Source organism: Calidris pugnax, unplaced genomic scaffold (genome assembly GCF_001431845.1).
Source record: "Calidris pugnax isolate Ruff unplaced genomic scaffold, ASM143184v1 scaffold41, whole genome shotgun sequence".
NCBI lineage: Eukaryota > Metazoa > Chordata > Aves > Charadriiformes > Scolopacidae > Calidris > Calidris pugnax.
Window position 1 is genome coordinate 2234107 of NW_015094509.1, and position 14799 is coordinate 2248905.

At 44.5% G+C, this 14799-nt stretch overlaps 1 protein-coding gene across 2 annotated transcripts in view; it reads right to left on the bottom strand.

The window, feature by feature from the left end:
• The window catches only part of PAG1 (phosphoprotein membrane anchor with glycosphingolipid microdomains 1), a 127031-nt gene that overhangs the window by 21317 nt on the left and 90915 nt on the right, over positions 1 to 14799 (bottom strand). For both annotated transcript variants that reach the window (XM_014965616.1, XM_014965617.1), the window contains 2 exons: positions 3509 to 3720; positions 1092 to 1143 (listed from right to left, as the gene is read on the bottom strand). In XM_014965616.1, coding sequence (XP_014821102.1) covers positions 1092 to 1143; positions 3509 to 3633 — 177 coding nt within the window. In that variant the 5' untranslated portion in view covers positions 3634 to 3720. The remainder of the gene's footprint in view (positions 1 to 1091; positions 1144 to 3508; positions 3721 to 14799) is intronic.

Here is a 14799-nt window from a genome sequence, read left to right on the forward strand (position 1 = left end):
GAGAGTCCTCCCATCCAAGCCATGGGCAACCAGTTTCTCCAGGAGGATACTGTGGGAGACTGTATCAAAGGCCTTGCTAATGTCCAGATAAACAACATCCACAGCCTTTCCCTCATCCACCAAGCGGGTCACTTTGTCATAGAAGGAGATCAGGTTTGTCAAGCAGGACCTGCCCCTCATGAACCCGTGCTGGCTGGGCCTGATCGCATGGGTGTCCTTCATGTGCCACATAATGGCACTCAGGATGGTCTGTTCCATGACCTTCCCAGGCACTGAGGTCAGACTGACAGGCCTGGAGTTCCCCGGATCATCCTTCCGACCCTTCTTGTGGATGGGCGTCACATTGGCCAGATGCTGGTCAGCTGGGACCTCCCCAGTTTGCCAGGACTGCTGGTAAATGATGGAGAGTGGCTCAGTGAGCACTTCCACCAGCTCCCTCAGTGCCCTTGGGTGGATCCCATCCAGCCTCATAGACTTGTGTATGTCCAGGTGTTCCAGCAGGTCCCTCACCATCTCCCCTTGGATTAAGGGGCCTTCATTCTGCTCCCCACCCCTATCTGCTGGCTCAGGGGTCTGGGTACTTGGGGAACCTACTCTACTACTAAAGACTGAGGCAAAGAAGGCATTAAGTACCTCAGTCTTCTCCTCACCCTTTGGCAACACGTTACCACCTTTGTTTGTTAAAGGATGGAGATTCTCCTTAGTCCCCCTTTTGTTACTAATATATTTATAGAAACTCTATTTATTGTTCTTAACATCCAAAGCTAGGTTAAGTTCTAGTTGGGCTTTGGCTCTCCTAATTTTCTCCCTACAAAGCCTTACAGCATCTCTGCATCCTTCCTGAGTAGCCTGCTCTTTCTTCCAAAGACCATAAACTCTCACTTTTTCTTCCCCTAAGTTGTAACCGTATCTCCTTGTTCAGCCAGGCTGGTCTTTTCCCCCAAGAGCTCGTTTTTCAGCACCTGGGGACAGCCTGCTCCTGTGCCTTTAAGACTTCCTTCTTGAAAAATGTCCACCCTGCAGTATTTTGCAAGGAGCTTGGTACAAACTAACCACAAGACAGACACAACCTGCCACAAATAAATACTTACCACCTTCATCAGATTTTCATGATCTCCATTCTGATGTTTGGTCTTCTTCTCCCTTAATGAAAAAGATGTATGAATTGTTACTACAGATTATGCTAATATACAAATGTCAATCATTAATAGACCTTACACACCTGCAGGGAACAGAGCTGTGATTCACAATAATATTGAAAATCGAATAACTAAAAATTATTACAGGGACTGGTATGACCTCTGTGTAAGGTCACCATCGAGGCAGAGTGGTGCTAAACATATCTGAAGAGGTACAACAAACACACACAACCCCTTTTCTCCTTCAGCATAAGACCACAGTAAGGAGTAACTGATAATAAAAATACTATTATCCTCCACTTATATCTGAAATGCTTAGAGATACATGAGATACATGTTTTGATGACAGACTGACTACCTGGGGAGTTCCTTGAAGTGTGTCAGTAAAATGGGTTCATCCTATGAAGAATTAGAAAAGACCCACAAAATCCAGCCTGCTCCCACTCGTGATGATAGTTATAGTTAATGATAAGCATGAGCAGTTCAAGGAGGCCTCCAAGTTCAGAGGACCAGAGGCCTTCACTTTAAAACAAATCCTGTTTCACTGGATACTTCACAGAACTTAAAGTATGGAGCACATTTCCAGTTATTAACATTTTGGAAATACAGCTCTTATTCTAAAATGCTGTAATAAACTATGAGCTTAATATAATAATAGTCCTTTCCCTAGACGAAAAGGCAAGAAAAAGGTGAGAAAATATTGACAATAAGAAATCTGTGCTGCTGCTAAAGTCTGCAATGCACCGTACTTTCCCCATTAGCAACTGTTAAAATTCTGCCTAATTAGGAAATAAGAAAACAGAGTAAGTAAGGCTGTACCAACGCAGAGCAGGGTTAAAGTTTACAAATACTTAAATTTCCTCTCTGGAAGTTTTTCTGACTTTGACGTTTCAGAAAGAACAGATTTTGTTCAGTTTTCTGTGTCCTCAACCACTTTTGAAGAGTAAGCTAGGAAGAAATTTTACATAATTGCATTTATGCGTAAACAACCTGCCCTAAGGAATGACCTGAACTAAAAGATACTGCATCCAGACTAGCAACGCAAGAATTTATTAAAAGCATCACCAGACAGTCTCTGACAACGTGTCTCTAACTGCAAAGACGTACTCAGTGGTTTGACTCTGTTTTAAAAACATCTTTCTAGAGATGTTTCAAGGACAGAAGCGTTACAAGACAAAACCTAGCGCCTAAATGGCATTTTTAAGGACTTTAAAAATAACATTTAAATTTATACTTTTAAATAAATTAAAAAAAAAAGGTATTTCTACTATTTTTACAAAGGTATCACAGGAAACTGTGATGAATAGGAAGATACTGAAATGTCATCTAACAGCTCACAAAGGCATTTCTTCTGAACCACAAACAATTACAAGTTCCAACTCAAGTTCCAACTTTTTAGGGATTCCAGCCAACCCTGGGGGCTAGTCTCGCCCACAACTCTTTCTTTTTTTTTTTTTTTTTTTTTATGGGCATTAGAGAAATCCTGCTGAAAACCAGGGCTTCCCTCTGTAGACACATCTTATGCCAGTGTAGTGTATTTTATGGCTGCACAGCCTTCTCCACGCTCCCAATGCTGAAAGGACAAAAGAACATACACCCACAGGCGTAAGAGTCCAAACCAAAGATTTTGCTGCTGTACTGAGTTATGAATAGTTGTTTCTTAATCCCATACTCTTGGGTGACTGAGCCATGCTGCTCCTCAGGGTGAAGGACCTGACCTGTCTGAGGAGGTGGAAGGGTGCCCTGGACCGAGGGCAGCCTGCCCAGCTCCCCCGTGCAACCAGAGGGGCTCAGCTTATGTGTCATGATGGGACCTTGGAATGGGAATAAACAAAGTCAGCAGAAGTGCCTGTATTGGTGAAATCAAACCCTCTTATGGAGAAGAAAACAAGCATAAGGTATGAGTACAAGACATTAACTAGCATCACTGATTCTTACTCATTTTGGCTTGAACGGCAGGATCAATCCCCTAGTCTTCAGGAACAGCCAAAGCAAGGCTGACATATGTAGAATAAATTTTTTTGATCCTGTTCAGCCCACCTGATTTTCTCAGTTTGAGGTTAGCGGCGTGACCTGCTAACAGTCAGTGTCCACCTGCACTCCAGGCTTCAGCTGAGGAGCAAGCACCTCACAAACAAACCAGTGCTTTTCCTTCACAGCAAAAGATTAAAAAAAACCCCCAAAATTTAGATTTTAGAATGAATGGAACTGTGCAAATTCAGGTTTGCTCTGAAAACAGATTTTGTACCATACTTTTTTCATTTCTGTACCTAACTCCTTGGTATTTCTTGCTAGGTAGTAAAGCTATCTCAGTCCCCTCACTATTTGACTCAAGAACTGCTACTGCCTGCTGAGCTTCTGAGCCTTACCTGTTGCAGCTGGAGCAGAGGAAGATGAGGAAGGTGAGGAACAGGAGCGTTGTCATGGCTGCCAAACTTCCCCACAGGATAATGTGGACCTGTCCACTGCCTAGGAAACCACCCTCCGGCCCCATGGTTCCGCCAGGAGCTGGCGTCACTCGGGGGTGAAGAGGTTACTCCTTGGAGAAGGCTGGCATCTGTGCTGCGTGCACCCTCTGCTTCTGCAAAAAAGGAAAACACCATGAGAAGTGAGAATAAGTTTTGAAGATAATGACTCTGACAGCTACAAATCTGGCAGGATAGATTTTCAGATCCAGGTCTTGCCAAAACTCAGTTTCCACTACAAGCCAGACAGCCAAAGAGATTTTCAGCTGCATTTCTGACCACGAAGCTCCATTTCTGATGGTGACAGAGAACAAAACCTGTCAAATATTAACACAACCTGTTACCCATCCACAATCTCAATCCCATGAATAACACGTGGTACGGTATCTCTGTGCTCTTATTTTGAGGAAAAAGTTTGTAAATCCACTTTGAGGGACAGAGTACTCTATTTTAGAGTGATGTTTGTTAACGTCCTCGAAAAGTGAGCTTTCCAAACCAACTACCAAACTTCTGTAAAGTCAGTAAGCCAAAAGAGAGCCTGCAGCAGGCATTCACCCCCTCTCTCTCCACACCTCCTGCCTGCACGTGATTTGGTGCTTAAAGTACAGCGATGAACCAGGCAAGTAAGTCTTTCAAAGTAATACCACAAAACCCTTTTTTGCAGCAGATCAGCTCTAATCTTATTTCCATGTGTAATGCTTATTTTCTTAATAGTATGCCTGGAGAGTAATAATACTGAACTTCCTTTTTTTTTTTGCTTCTCCCCACCTGAGCCTAAGAAAGCAACTAATGAGAAAGGTAGACAGAGTGGTTTTTAAGAACTTGAATAAACACAACTTCTGCCAGAGCACAGCAGCCCCTGGAGAAACATCCCAGGTAAAGGGTATTTACAATACATCGGTTTTGGTATACAATATCTTCTAAAATTTTATACATGTTTTTAATGTAATACATTGTTGACACGGCAAAATGAAAAAGAATTATTTCATTTTGCACTGCTGAAGATGTCAATTTCTCCATAATTCAGGAACAGGTTATAAAAAGTCTATTTACAGGCTTTCAGTCAGAATTCAAGGTGGATAAACACTGAAACAGAATACAATAGCAAAAAAAAAGCAGTTATCTTTTGGTAATAAAAATGTAGAATAAACATAAGATTGAATACTGTCTAAAGCCACTAAAATTTACTTTAATTTTATGCATGTATTTTCACACATATATTTATATATATATTTATATTTGAAATATATGTGTACATATTACATATTTCACAATCCCAGGCACAAATACAGGTTGGGGGGAGAATGGCTGGAGAGCAGCCCTGAGGAGAAGGACTTGAGGGTGTTGGTGGATGAGAAGCTCAACATGAGCTGGCAATGTGCACTGGCAGCCCAGAAACCAACCCCATCCTGGGCTGCATCAAGAGAAGTGTGGCCAGCAGGGCACAGGAGGTGATTCTGCCCCTCTGCTCTGGTGAGACCCACCTGGAGCTCTGTGTCCAGCTCTGGAGTCCTCAGCACAGGAAGGACATGGACCTGTTGGAATGGGTCCAGTGGAGGGCCACAAAGATGATCAGAGGGATGGAGCTCCTCTGCTGTGAGGACAGGCTGAGAGAGCTGGGGTTGTTCAGCCTGGAGAAGAGAAGGCTCCAGGGAGACCTCATAGCAGCCTTCCAGTATCTGAAGGGGCTACAGGAGAGCTGGGGAGGGACTCTTTGTCAGGAAGTGCAGTGACAGGACAATGGGGTAATGGTTTTAAATTGGAAGAGGGGAGATTGAGATTGGATACCCGAAAGAAATTCTTTGCTGTGAGGGTGGTGAGAGCCTGGCCCAGGTTGCCCAGAGAAGCTGTGGCTGCCCCATCCCTGGAGGGGTTCAAGGCCAGGCTGGATGGGGCTTGGAGCAACCTGGTCTGGTGGGAGGTGTCCCTGCCCAGGGCAGGGGAGTTGGAACTCCATGATCTTTAAGGTCCCTTCCACACTAAACCATTATATGATTCTATATTCCAAGAAGAACCAAATCTTACTAATTTATCCCTGGTGGATAAAAGCCTTTTCTTTTCTTTCTTCTTTCATATATTAATGGCACTGCAATTACTTGAAATGGGAAGAAAAAACCAAAAGATGGAAAAAGTTGCCAACCCTGAAAAGACAAACTCCAAAGTGTAGTTAAACATTTCTAGTTTGGCCAAGTTATAAGAAAGCCAGATAATCTATAACTTCTCCAAACCCATAAATACACAGGACAGGAAGAGCAGGTGTCACAGACCTTGCCAAAGCACAGATGTATCTTACTGGTAGCCTTGAGCATTGACACCAAAGAGCCATCGCTCTTTGGGGCTGACCCCTGCCAAGCAATGTGCCTATGTGGTTATCTTGGTACAGCTTAAAAAATTAAAATTTAAAAAAAAATTAAAAGCAATGGCAGACCATTCTAAAAATGATGTATTTTTCAGGTGTGAATCTGGTACAGCCCTGCTTCATCCTTATTTTAAAGCAAATTTAAAGGGTATTTCTACCCTGAGTCACAGTCACATCACTGACTGTGAAATGGAGAGACCTTAAGAGAAGCAGAATGAGGTTTGGTGGGAAGATGTGGTGGGATGCCTGCAAAGACCTCTCTGATGAGGTGCAAGGGAACTGAGCACTGGGGTGGATTCCTGTAGAGGAGACAGACTGTCCTTATTCAGAAAGCACTACCAAGCACAGCGCACTGCCTGCCTTAACTAGCTCCAAACCTTTGTTAATTGTTTGGAATAGAAAGTATTTTTCTTGTCAACTTTCATTTTTTATGAATTTTCAAAGACATTTTCTGCCCCGTTAAAGCTTTTAAAAATTATTCATAAAAGATCTTTTACCTTCTTTTTTCCCATTCTTTTGCCCTTAAAAAATTATAGTTTTCTTCCCTCCTTGGAAAAAAAGGATATATTGAAAATTAAATGTGAAAAAAAAGAAAACGGAATAATGTCTTTCTTCAGCATTTTTGTTGTCTTTTCTGCCTTACTTTTCCCAGGAAATAAAAAGAGAGAATTCAAACAAAAAAGAAACCTCTTGTTTTGTGGGTTTTTTCCCCCCAGATATTTGCCAAATAAAAATATAAGAAAAATAGGGATTTCAAAATATTTTTCTTTTTTTCTTAAAACAGAATAACTATTTTTTTTTTTAAGGCAGACACAAAGTTGACTTGAAAGATATCATTTAAATTATTTCTACTAAGTTAATGATTTTATAGCCTCTCTGAAGAACAATATTACACTCCTCTCAGAAGTAATGTACCAAAAGCTAATACAGTAGGAAAAGTTATTCTTTTATTCTACATATATATATTCTTAAGGCTGCTGGCTTTTAAATAAAGATAATATTTGAGCTAAGGAAAGCTTAAGACACATGGGGAGCAGCCCCATGGAAAAGCTGCATCTTTGAAGACAGAGTGAGGAAGTGTTGGGATGAGCAGGAGAGGATGGAATTGAGCCTGAGCTTACAAAGGAGCGAGATCCTTTTCAAGGAGGAGGAGAGAGGCAGAGGGAGACCTACACATCAATGGCAGGAGTGAAGTGCAAGACTGAAGCCGGACAGGAGACACCCCACCAGGCAGAAGCCAAATGGAGCAAAGAGAGCGACCGAGGGCAGGAGACGTAGTTAATTTACAGCAAAAGAGCAGGAATTCAGATACCAAAGCTTTGACTGTGAGTTGAGAGAAAGAGGTCAGAAAAGTTCAGAAAAGAACAGTGGCACTTGAACCAGGAGAGGCAACTGCAGGAGACACCAGTTACCTGTGCAAGCAGAATAGAGTAATAAATTGGAACAGGCTGATGCCAGATTAAGCCCTGCGTGAGGGAAGCTGAGCAGACAAGATGTGACGACTCTTAGCTCCTTGAACGGTGAGAGTTTGGCATAAGCACTAGAAGACCTAGAAGCTTCTCAGCACACAGGACCAGAAGTAAATATAATTATAATACAAAAAAAAGCATGCCCACATTCATCCTCTGTGAACCCTTCCCACAAAGCGCCATCAGAGGGGCTTACTCCTACTGTTAAATGCCTCCCAAATGATGAGGCTGAAATAGCCTTCACTCGGGAGGGTGCCTGCAACACAGGAGAGCTTCTCAGATACAGTTCTTCACTGTGAGGGTGGTGGAGCACTGGGACAGGTTGCCCAGGGAGGTGGTTGAGGCCCCTTCCCTGGAGATATTCAAGGAGAGGCTCGACGAGGCCCTGGGCAACCTGGTCTAGTTGGGGGTGTCCCTGCTGACTGCGGGGGGGTCGGACTAGATGGCCTTTGGAGGTCCCTTCCGGCCTGGGCAATTCTATGATTCTATGATTCTATGAAATACTTGAAGCTGGACAAGCACCCCTCAGCCCCAGACAGAAACCTGGCAGAGAGATACACTGAAAACACACCTGTCTGAACCCCCTCAGTGAATGCCTGGGCACTCAAACGTTAATGTATGCCTAGAAGAATGGATTTTGGAGCTGCTTCAGAAGCTAGCTTTAAAGAGCAACTCATTTGCAGTCAGAAGTATGGAACAAGCAGCAGGCAATTTCAAAAAGCCCTCAGACGGCTGAAATGGTTAACTCCTGCTTTTACAATAAAAAGCAATATTGTGCTGCCCTCTGGTGAAGCCCTCTGTTTCAGGACAGGGATTTGTGGCTCTTGCTAGGGAGCTTCAGAGCTGAAGGCAAGCCCTGCTGCGCAGGATGGAGTTGACACAGGGCTTTTCCATCCACCACTCTCCAAAGCCTGCCAGGCTCCAACACAGACACTGCCGAGACACATCAACAGTCAGTTGGAACAGGTTTTGGGTTTGCTTTTTTTTTCATGCATGAAGATCTCTTAAGATGAAGATTTCTTTTGTTGTCCCCTTTCCACAGAAACCTCCACACAAGTTTTTGGTGATGTTGAGCTCTAAAAAAAAGAGCCAGAGACAGGCCTGGAACACCTGGGTAAAAAAAATATGGTTATTTCACCTAAACCAAAATGCAAACCACAGTTGGCGTTCACACTTCAAAGTGACTGTCAGTTCAGAAAACTAATCCTTTCACTACATTGAATAAAATTTCTCCTTCTTCAAGCAACTTTCTCTTTCTTTTCAGACATCAGTATTTGCCATTAGTGGAACCTATATGACAAATGCTGCCTGTAGCCATTTCCTCCAAATGGCACTTCAATGTCCAATTGCATTTGCGGTTTCAGAAAGATGGATATTTCACTGCATGACCCGCGCTTTCATGGCAAATAATGTGTTATTCTTCCCTGCAGCTGTTGCAGGGATAAAGCAGAGCCGAGGCAGCTCAGCCAGAGTCCATGAGGAAGGGAGTTTAGGATCACAGAATCACAGAATCTTCTAGGTTGGAAGGGACCTTAAAGATCATCTTGTCCAACCGTCAACCTAATTTTGACAAAAATAAACACCCACAGAGCAAACAAAAAGCAACACCATCACTAAACCATATCTCCCAGCACTACATCAACCCGTCTTTTGAACACCTCCAGGGATGGTGCCTCAACCACCTCCCTGGGCAGCCCATTCCAATGGCTGATAACACTTTCGGGGAAAAAATTTTTCCTAATATCCAGCCTGAACCTCCCCTGGTGTAACTTGAGGCCTTTTCCTCTTGTCCCATCGCCTGTTCCTTGGGAGAAGAGACCGACCCCCATCTCTCTACACCCTCCTTTCAGGGAGTTGGAGAGAGCGATAAGGTCTCCCCTCAGCCTCCTTTTCTCCAGGCTGAACACCCCAGCTCCCTCAGCCTCTCCTCACAAGACTTCTTCTCCAGACCCCTCACCGGCTCCATTGCCCTTCTCTGGACACGCTCCAGCCCCTCAATGTCTTTTTTGTGGCGAGGGGCCCAAAACTGGACACAGTACTCGAGGTGGGGTCTCACCAGTGCCCAGTACAGGGGGACCATCACCTCTCGAGTCCTGCTCCCCACGCTGTTCCTGACACAGGCCAGGATGCTGGTGGCCTTCTTGGCCACCTGGGCACACTGCTGGCTCCTGTTCAGCCGGTGTCCACCAACACCCCCAGGTCCTTTTCTGCCAGGCAGCTCCAGCCACTCTGCCCAAAGCCTGGAGCTTGGGGATGTGCAAGTGCAAATTTGTTGCCAAACTGAGGAATAAAAAAATGTATTGGGGGTGAAGCAGTTTGGAGCATTAGGATATAGGCTGCAGCTTCAAGGAGCACATGGAATGACAATTTCAACTAGCGAGGAAAAGCTTGGATTGAGACCTGAACTCCTTTGAAGGCCGGGAACGGAGAGATCCAGTGTGTTTCAGGTCTGACCTGGATTTTCTGAGCAAAGATCTGCCCGAGATGACAGCAAAACACACACAGGATGTACTTTGCGAGAGGTGGATGCCATCCTGGCAGGAGATGGCAGTGTGTCCATCTCCCACCGCCTTCCCCCTGGGCTCCTGGGTTTTACAACCACTCATTCATGTCCCGCTGCAAACCGCGCTCGGCCCACGCCTTCCAGAGGGGAGAGAGTGGGAGAAGCCCTCGGCTTCACCTCTCTGCTCGTCTTAATGAATTATAGATGGAGTGTAGGCAAGGGAAGAAATGGCTGTGACAACTGAGCGACTTTGAATGTGAGAAGCCAAACACAAGAGGACAGGAGAGACTCGGGGAGGGTTGTGGGATGGCGACTCCTGTCCTGGGCTGCCAGGCGGGATTTGGACCAGGAGTTTCACCTGCTTGCTTCTGAGCTGGGCTTCAGTTACAGGGCTCCTTCTCGGGCCACTCCGCCTCCTACCACCCTCTTCTTCCCATCCCCTCTCTTTCCAGTGCCTTCAGCTTCCTGCTGCTGAAGGGCAAAACAGATTAGTCAGACCATTGCTTGGAAGATCACCTCCACCTCAGCAGGGCAGACCTGAGAGGGATAGCGGGGAAGAAGGTCGTAATTGTTAAAGGAGATTTTTATTGGTCTGGGTAGCAAGCCCATGGGGAGCTGTACTAAACCAGAAAATGGTGAAGTACAACATGTGTGGAACCACAAACTGAGACAGGAGCCGAGAAGTATGAAACTCTTGTCTACACACAGCTGCCAATGCTGTCATTCAAACACAAAAAAAAAGGAACACAAACCTGGGCTACAACAAACAGGCTGTGGCAGAAACTGTCCTGCAGGTGTGAGAAACATCTGTGGATGCTGACCCTTTTATTTTCTGTTCCTCCAAATACTGAAAACAGACTTTGCCTAAGAAGCCAGAGTCCTACAGGAGACCTAATGAGGTCCTGTTACCTTATTCCCTCTCCAGAAAACTGCCTCTGCAACTTCAGACCCAGCTCAGGGTGCAGTGTCACAGAATCACAGAATCACATGGGGTTGGAAGAGACCTCTGGAGATCATCTAGTCCAACCCCCTGCCAGAGCAGGTCCACACAGAGCAGGTTGCACAGGAACATGTCCAGGTGGGTTTGAATGTCTCCAGAGAAGGAGACTCCACCACTGCCCGAGTGGTGAGGGCACTGGTGCCCGAACTGAGGTCCTGCTTGGCAGAACCTCTCCTAACACCACAGTGCCACCAGAACCAAGATCTTGAAGTTTCTTCAAATGCACTGTAAAAAAGTTGTGAGACCTATTTCTGTTACCATTCCTGCAACCACCGTGCCTTGATTCAGCTTTTAGCTGTTTCTATCCAGACCCAGTACTGAACTACACAAAACTGAAGACCAAGATCACCTTCCTCATGCACTACTTTTGGGGTTCCCGTGCACTAAATCAGGACAGATCCTTTCCTAGGACAGACCGATGCTCTTTTGGTGCAGTTGTGTTTTTTGAGCTGCTTGGCTTGGCAGCACCCGTTTAAAAGGAGCAGTTAAAGACAGACATGTCTTACTCCAAGCAGGGAAGAACTGCTGCAGGAGACCAGATGTGCCCATAATTAAGGCCTCATCCTGGAAACCCGATGCCCAGGGCAGAGGGGTTGGAACTCGATGATCTCTAAGGTCCCTTCCAACTCTGACCATTCTGTGATTCTATGATGGTGGAAGGAATTACTGCCATGGACTGTGCTGCTGTTGCAGGCTGTCAGACGAGCTTTGCAGAGACTGTGTGTGCCATAAGCTTTCCAAAAAGTTAATGTTTCTGCTTCGTGAAGCAGCAGAATAATGAGGTTCTGATTTAATTCCCCGCTGTATCTACTTTTACAGAAATCATAGCTGGCTTATCAAAGGATGTGTGTGTGCTCTATAATGCAAAACCAGATCTAAGATTGTACTGAACAGTGTGACCAAACCACTGGTCACTTTTAACCGTTTCTAAGTCTTAACATCTCTGAAAGAGAAACCAAGTCTCTCTGAAACCATCTTTCTGTGGCATTGCAGAAAAATTAAAAAAGGCCTTTGCAGCAGTGATCTACTGATCTACACCACAATCTGCATTCATAGTCCAATCAACTCATTCATGCCTTGTCAGACCACGTCACCTCAAGGTCAACATATTCAAAGCTGACCTGACTTCTCCTTCCACGCTTTTCCTCTACCAGAATTTTAGCAATTCCACACGAGCCTGCATCGGAGGCTGCCTCTCCTCCTCAGAAAGACATCTGGGAAGAATGCAGACAGCAGTATGAGCAATTAAGCGTGTGAATCCAAGAGCTCGCTTCAAGGCAGTGGAATAGTTTCTATTAAAATGGTGGAGAATTTTTGAAAATAAGAGATGTCACCAGCAAGGTGGAGAATTTTTGAAAATAAGAGATGTCACCAGCCAGGTGACATCTGAGTAGATGTATAACTAGCACTTAGCAGACTTTCTCAGCAGACTGTAAAACTAGGTTTTCAAAAGAAAGCGAGCATAATTGCACGTGAACACCATTATGTCCCAGTGAAAGACAGTCTGCATCCTAGGGTTAATGCATGTGCAAAATTAAGCATCTAACTTGTCACGTAGCTAGAAAATTTATTTGCCACGTTCACAAGGTCCTTCTGCGCATAAACCATAACCCAACGGTATCTTCCATTATAAATAAAATCCTGAGCAAACAAGTTTTTAAACTAACCACTAAAAGCTCATGAATTCATTCCAGAGTGGGTAATAATATCACCCCCATCTCCCTGCCAGCAGCAGACCCCCCTGCCCCCAGCAGAGGCAGGGGGAAGCGGGGCGCTGGGGACACAGCTTGCAGGCACAGAGCATCGCCTGGGCTCGGCCAGCTGCTGAGGGAGAAACTAATAATGAAGCCTCTGTGAAACGGCTCCCAGGAACACCACCACATATTTTCCCCAGGCTTCAGCAGCCAAATAATGACTGTCTTGAATGCGACAGCAGAAAAGCTTTCTCTGACGAGTGACCATGCCAAAGATTACAGCTTAATTGTAGCATATTATTCTCTTTCCCACACCCCCACAATATCCCATATTGCTTTCTGGCTGCACTGAAGTAATTAGACCACGATTACTGCATACTTCACAGCATATAGAAATGAAAGCTGTCTTTGTGAAGTGTTTTCTAGCTCTGACAAAACTACTCCTGATAGCTTTGATTTCTGGGAACTAGATTTCATATTAAACAGCCTGTTTATAATCACACTTTGCTGTTTATGCAATTCTGCCATCAAATCATAGAATGACAGAATGGTTTAGTGTGGAAGGGACCTTAAAGATCATGGAGTTCCAACCCCCCTGCCCTGGGCAGGGACACCTCCCACCAGACCAGGTTGCTCCAAGCCCCATCCAGCCTGGCCTTGAACCCCTCCAGGGATGAGGCAGCCACAGCTTCTCTGGGCAACCTGGGCCAGGCTCTCACCACCCTCAGAGTCTGTCTTCATAGGGGAGGTGCTCCAGCCCTATAATCATCTTCACAGCCCTCCTCTGGACCTGTTCCAACAGGTCCATGTCCTTTCTGTGCTGAGCCCCATGCCAAGTCCCCTTTCAGTCTTTGCAAATTCATGCAATAACAATGAAAATAGAGAAATTCCCCCTAGCCTGGGAAGCGGGCACACACAGAGATTGCCTCTGTCATCTGACCTAAGAGACCTGTAAAATTCATGGCAATCGTACTTGTTCTCAAACTCGTGTTTGAATCAGGCCCATGAAACACAATAGACAGATAGTACTTTTCCAGAGGCTAGTTCCAGTTTCCAAACGACCCTGAACTTATGAAAATACAGAAGATTGCAAAATATGCAGCAGCAAAACACAATGCTCTGATTGTCCCCAGTGAAATACTGCTGAAGAAGAACTGGGACTTTTTTAAAAAAAACCAAGACTACTACTTAGAGTAGGATTCAACTTCTGTATGTTTACATCTCTAAATACAGGCTTCTATTCACCCAGATGTTAATTATGGGATCCCACCTGAGAGATCTCACCTCCGTTCTCATCACAGGAGAAGGCTAAATGACTGCCACTGATACTTAATTTTTAGATTGTTAAAATTTTAGTAGTTATAGTGAGATTAACTCTAACTAAACTGAGAAATTTAAAAAATGCCTTGTATCCGACTGTCAGGACGTTACAGCCTTTTTATGTGCCTTGAGTGAGATCCCCCCATAATGAAGCACAATAAAATCATTCCAATTTTGAAAAGCCTAAGCAAAAAGAATTTTAAATCTAAAAAGCTCAGATTACTGAGTGCCTATACACTAACACTAGTGTATAGACACTGGTATATATATATAGTGTATCTAACACTAGCACATAATCTATAGATATCAAACTCTGGAGGACAAGAGTGTTCCAGGGAAGCTAACTGATGGTCCTTGGAGGCAGAGCACAAGTTACATATGAAGGGTTTGTTACAGTTCAGATTAAATAATCTTCAGGCAAAAGGAATTAGTGAGAAATGAGCTGTGTAATATCCCACCGCAAGAGAGGCAGCACTCAGCCATCCAGCTTAGCGACAGGCCAATTTTAAGAAAAAAACATTCACCTTGCAATGTGCTTTGTAAAGGTAAAGAGCTCAAATTTCTCATTATTCACTCTAATTTATTTATTTGGTGCATATATGCAGAGCCTTCTTCATTGCTGGAGGTGCTCCCTGCCCTGAAGAGTTTACATTTTACCTAGATAAGACCAAGGCAGCACATGAGAGAATCCCTGTGTAAATAACTCCTTTTCATTAAAAAAAAGTCCAAGAACAAAGTAGATTTGGTGGCTTTGGAAGAGCTCTTTGGCAGAGATGAGAACTGATCCGGTGTCCTCAGCCAAGTGCTGCATCTACGTGATCTTCCTTTTCTCCTTCGAGCTGGAAACACA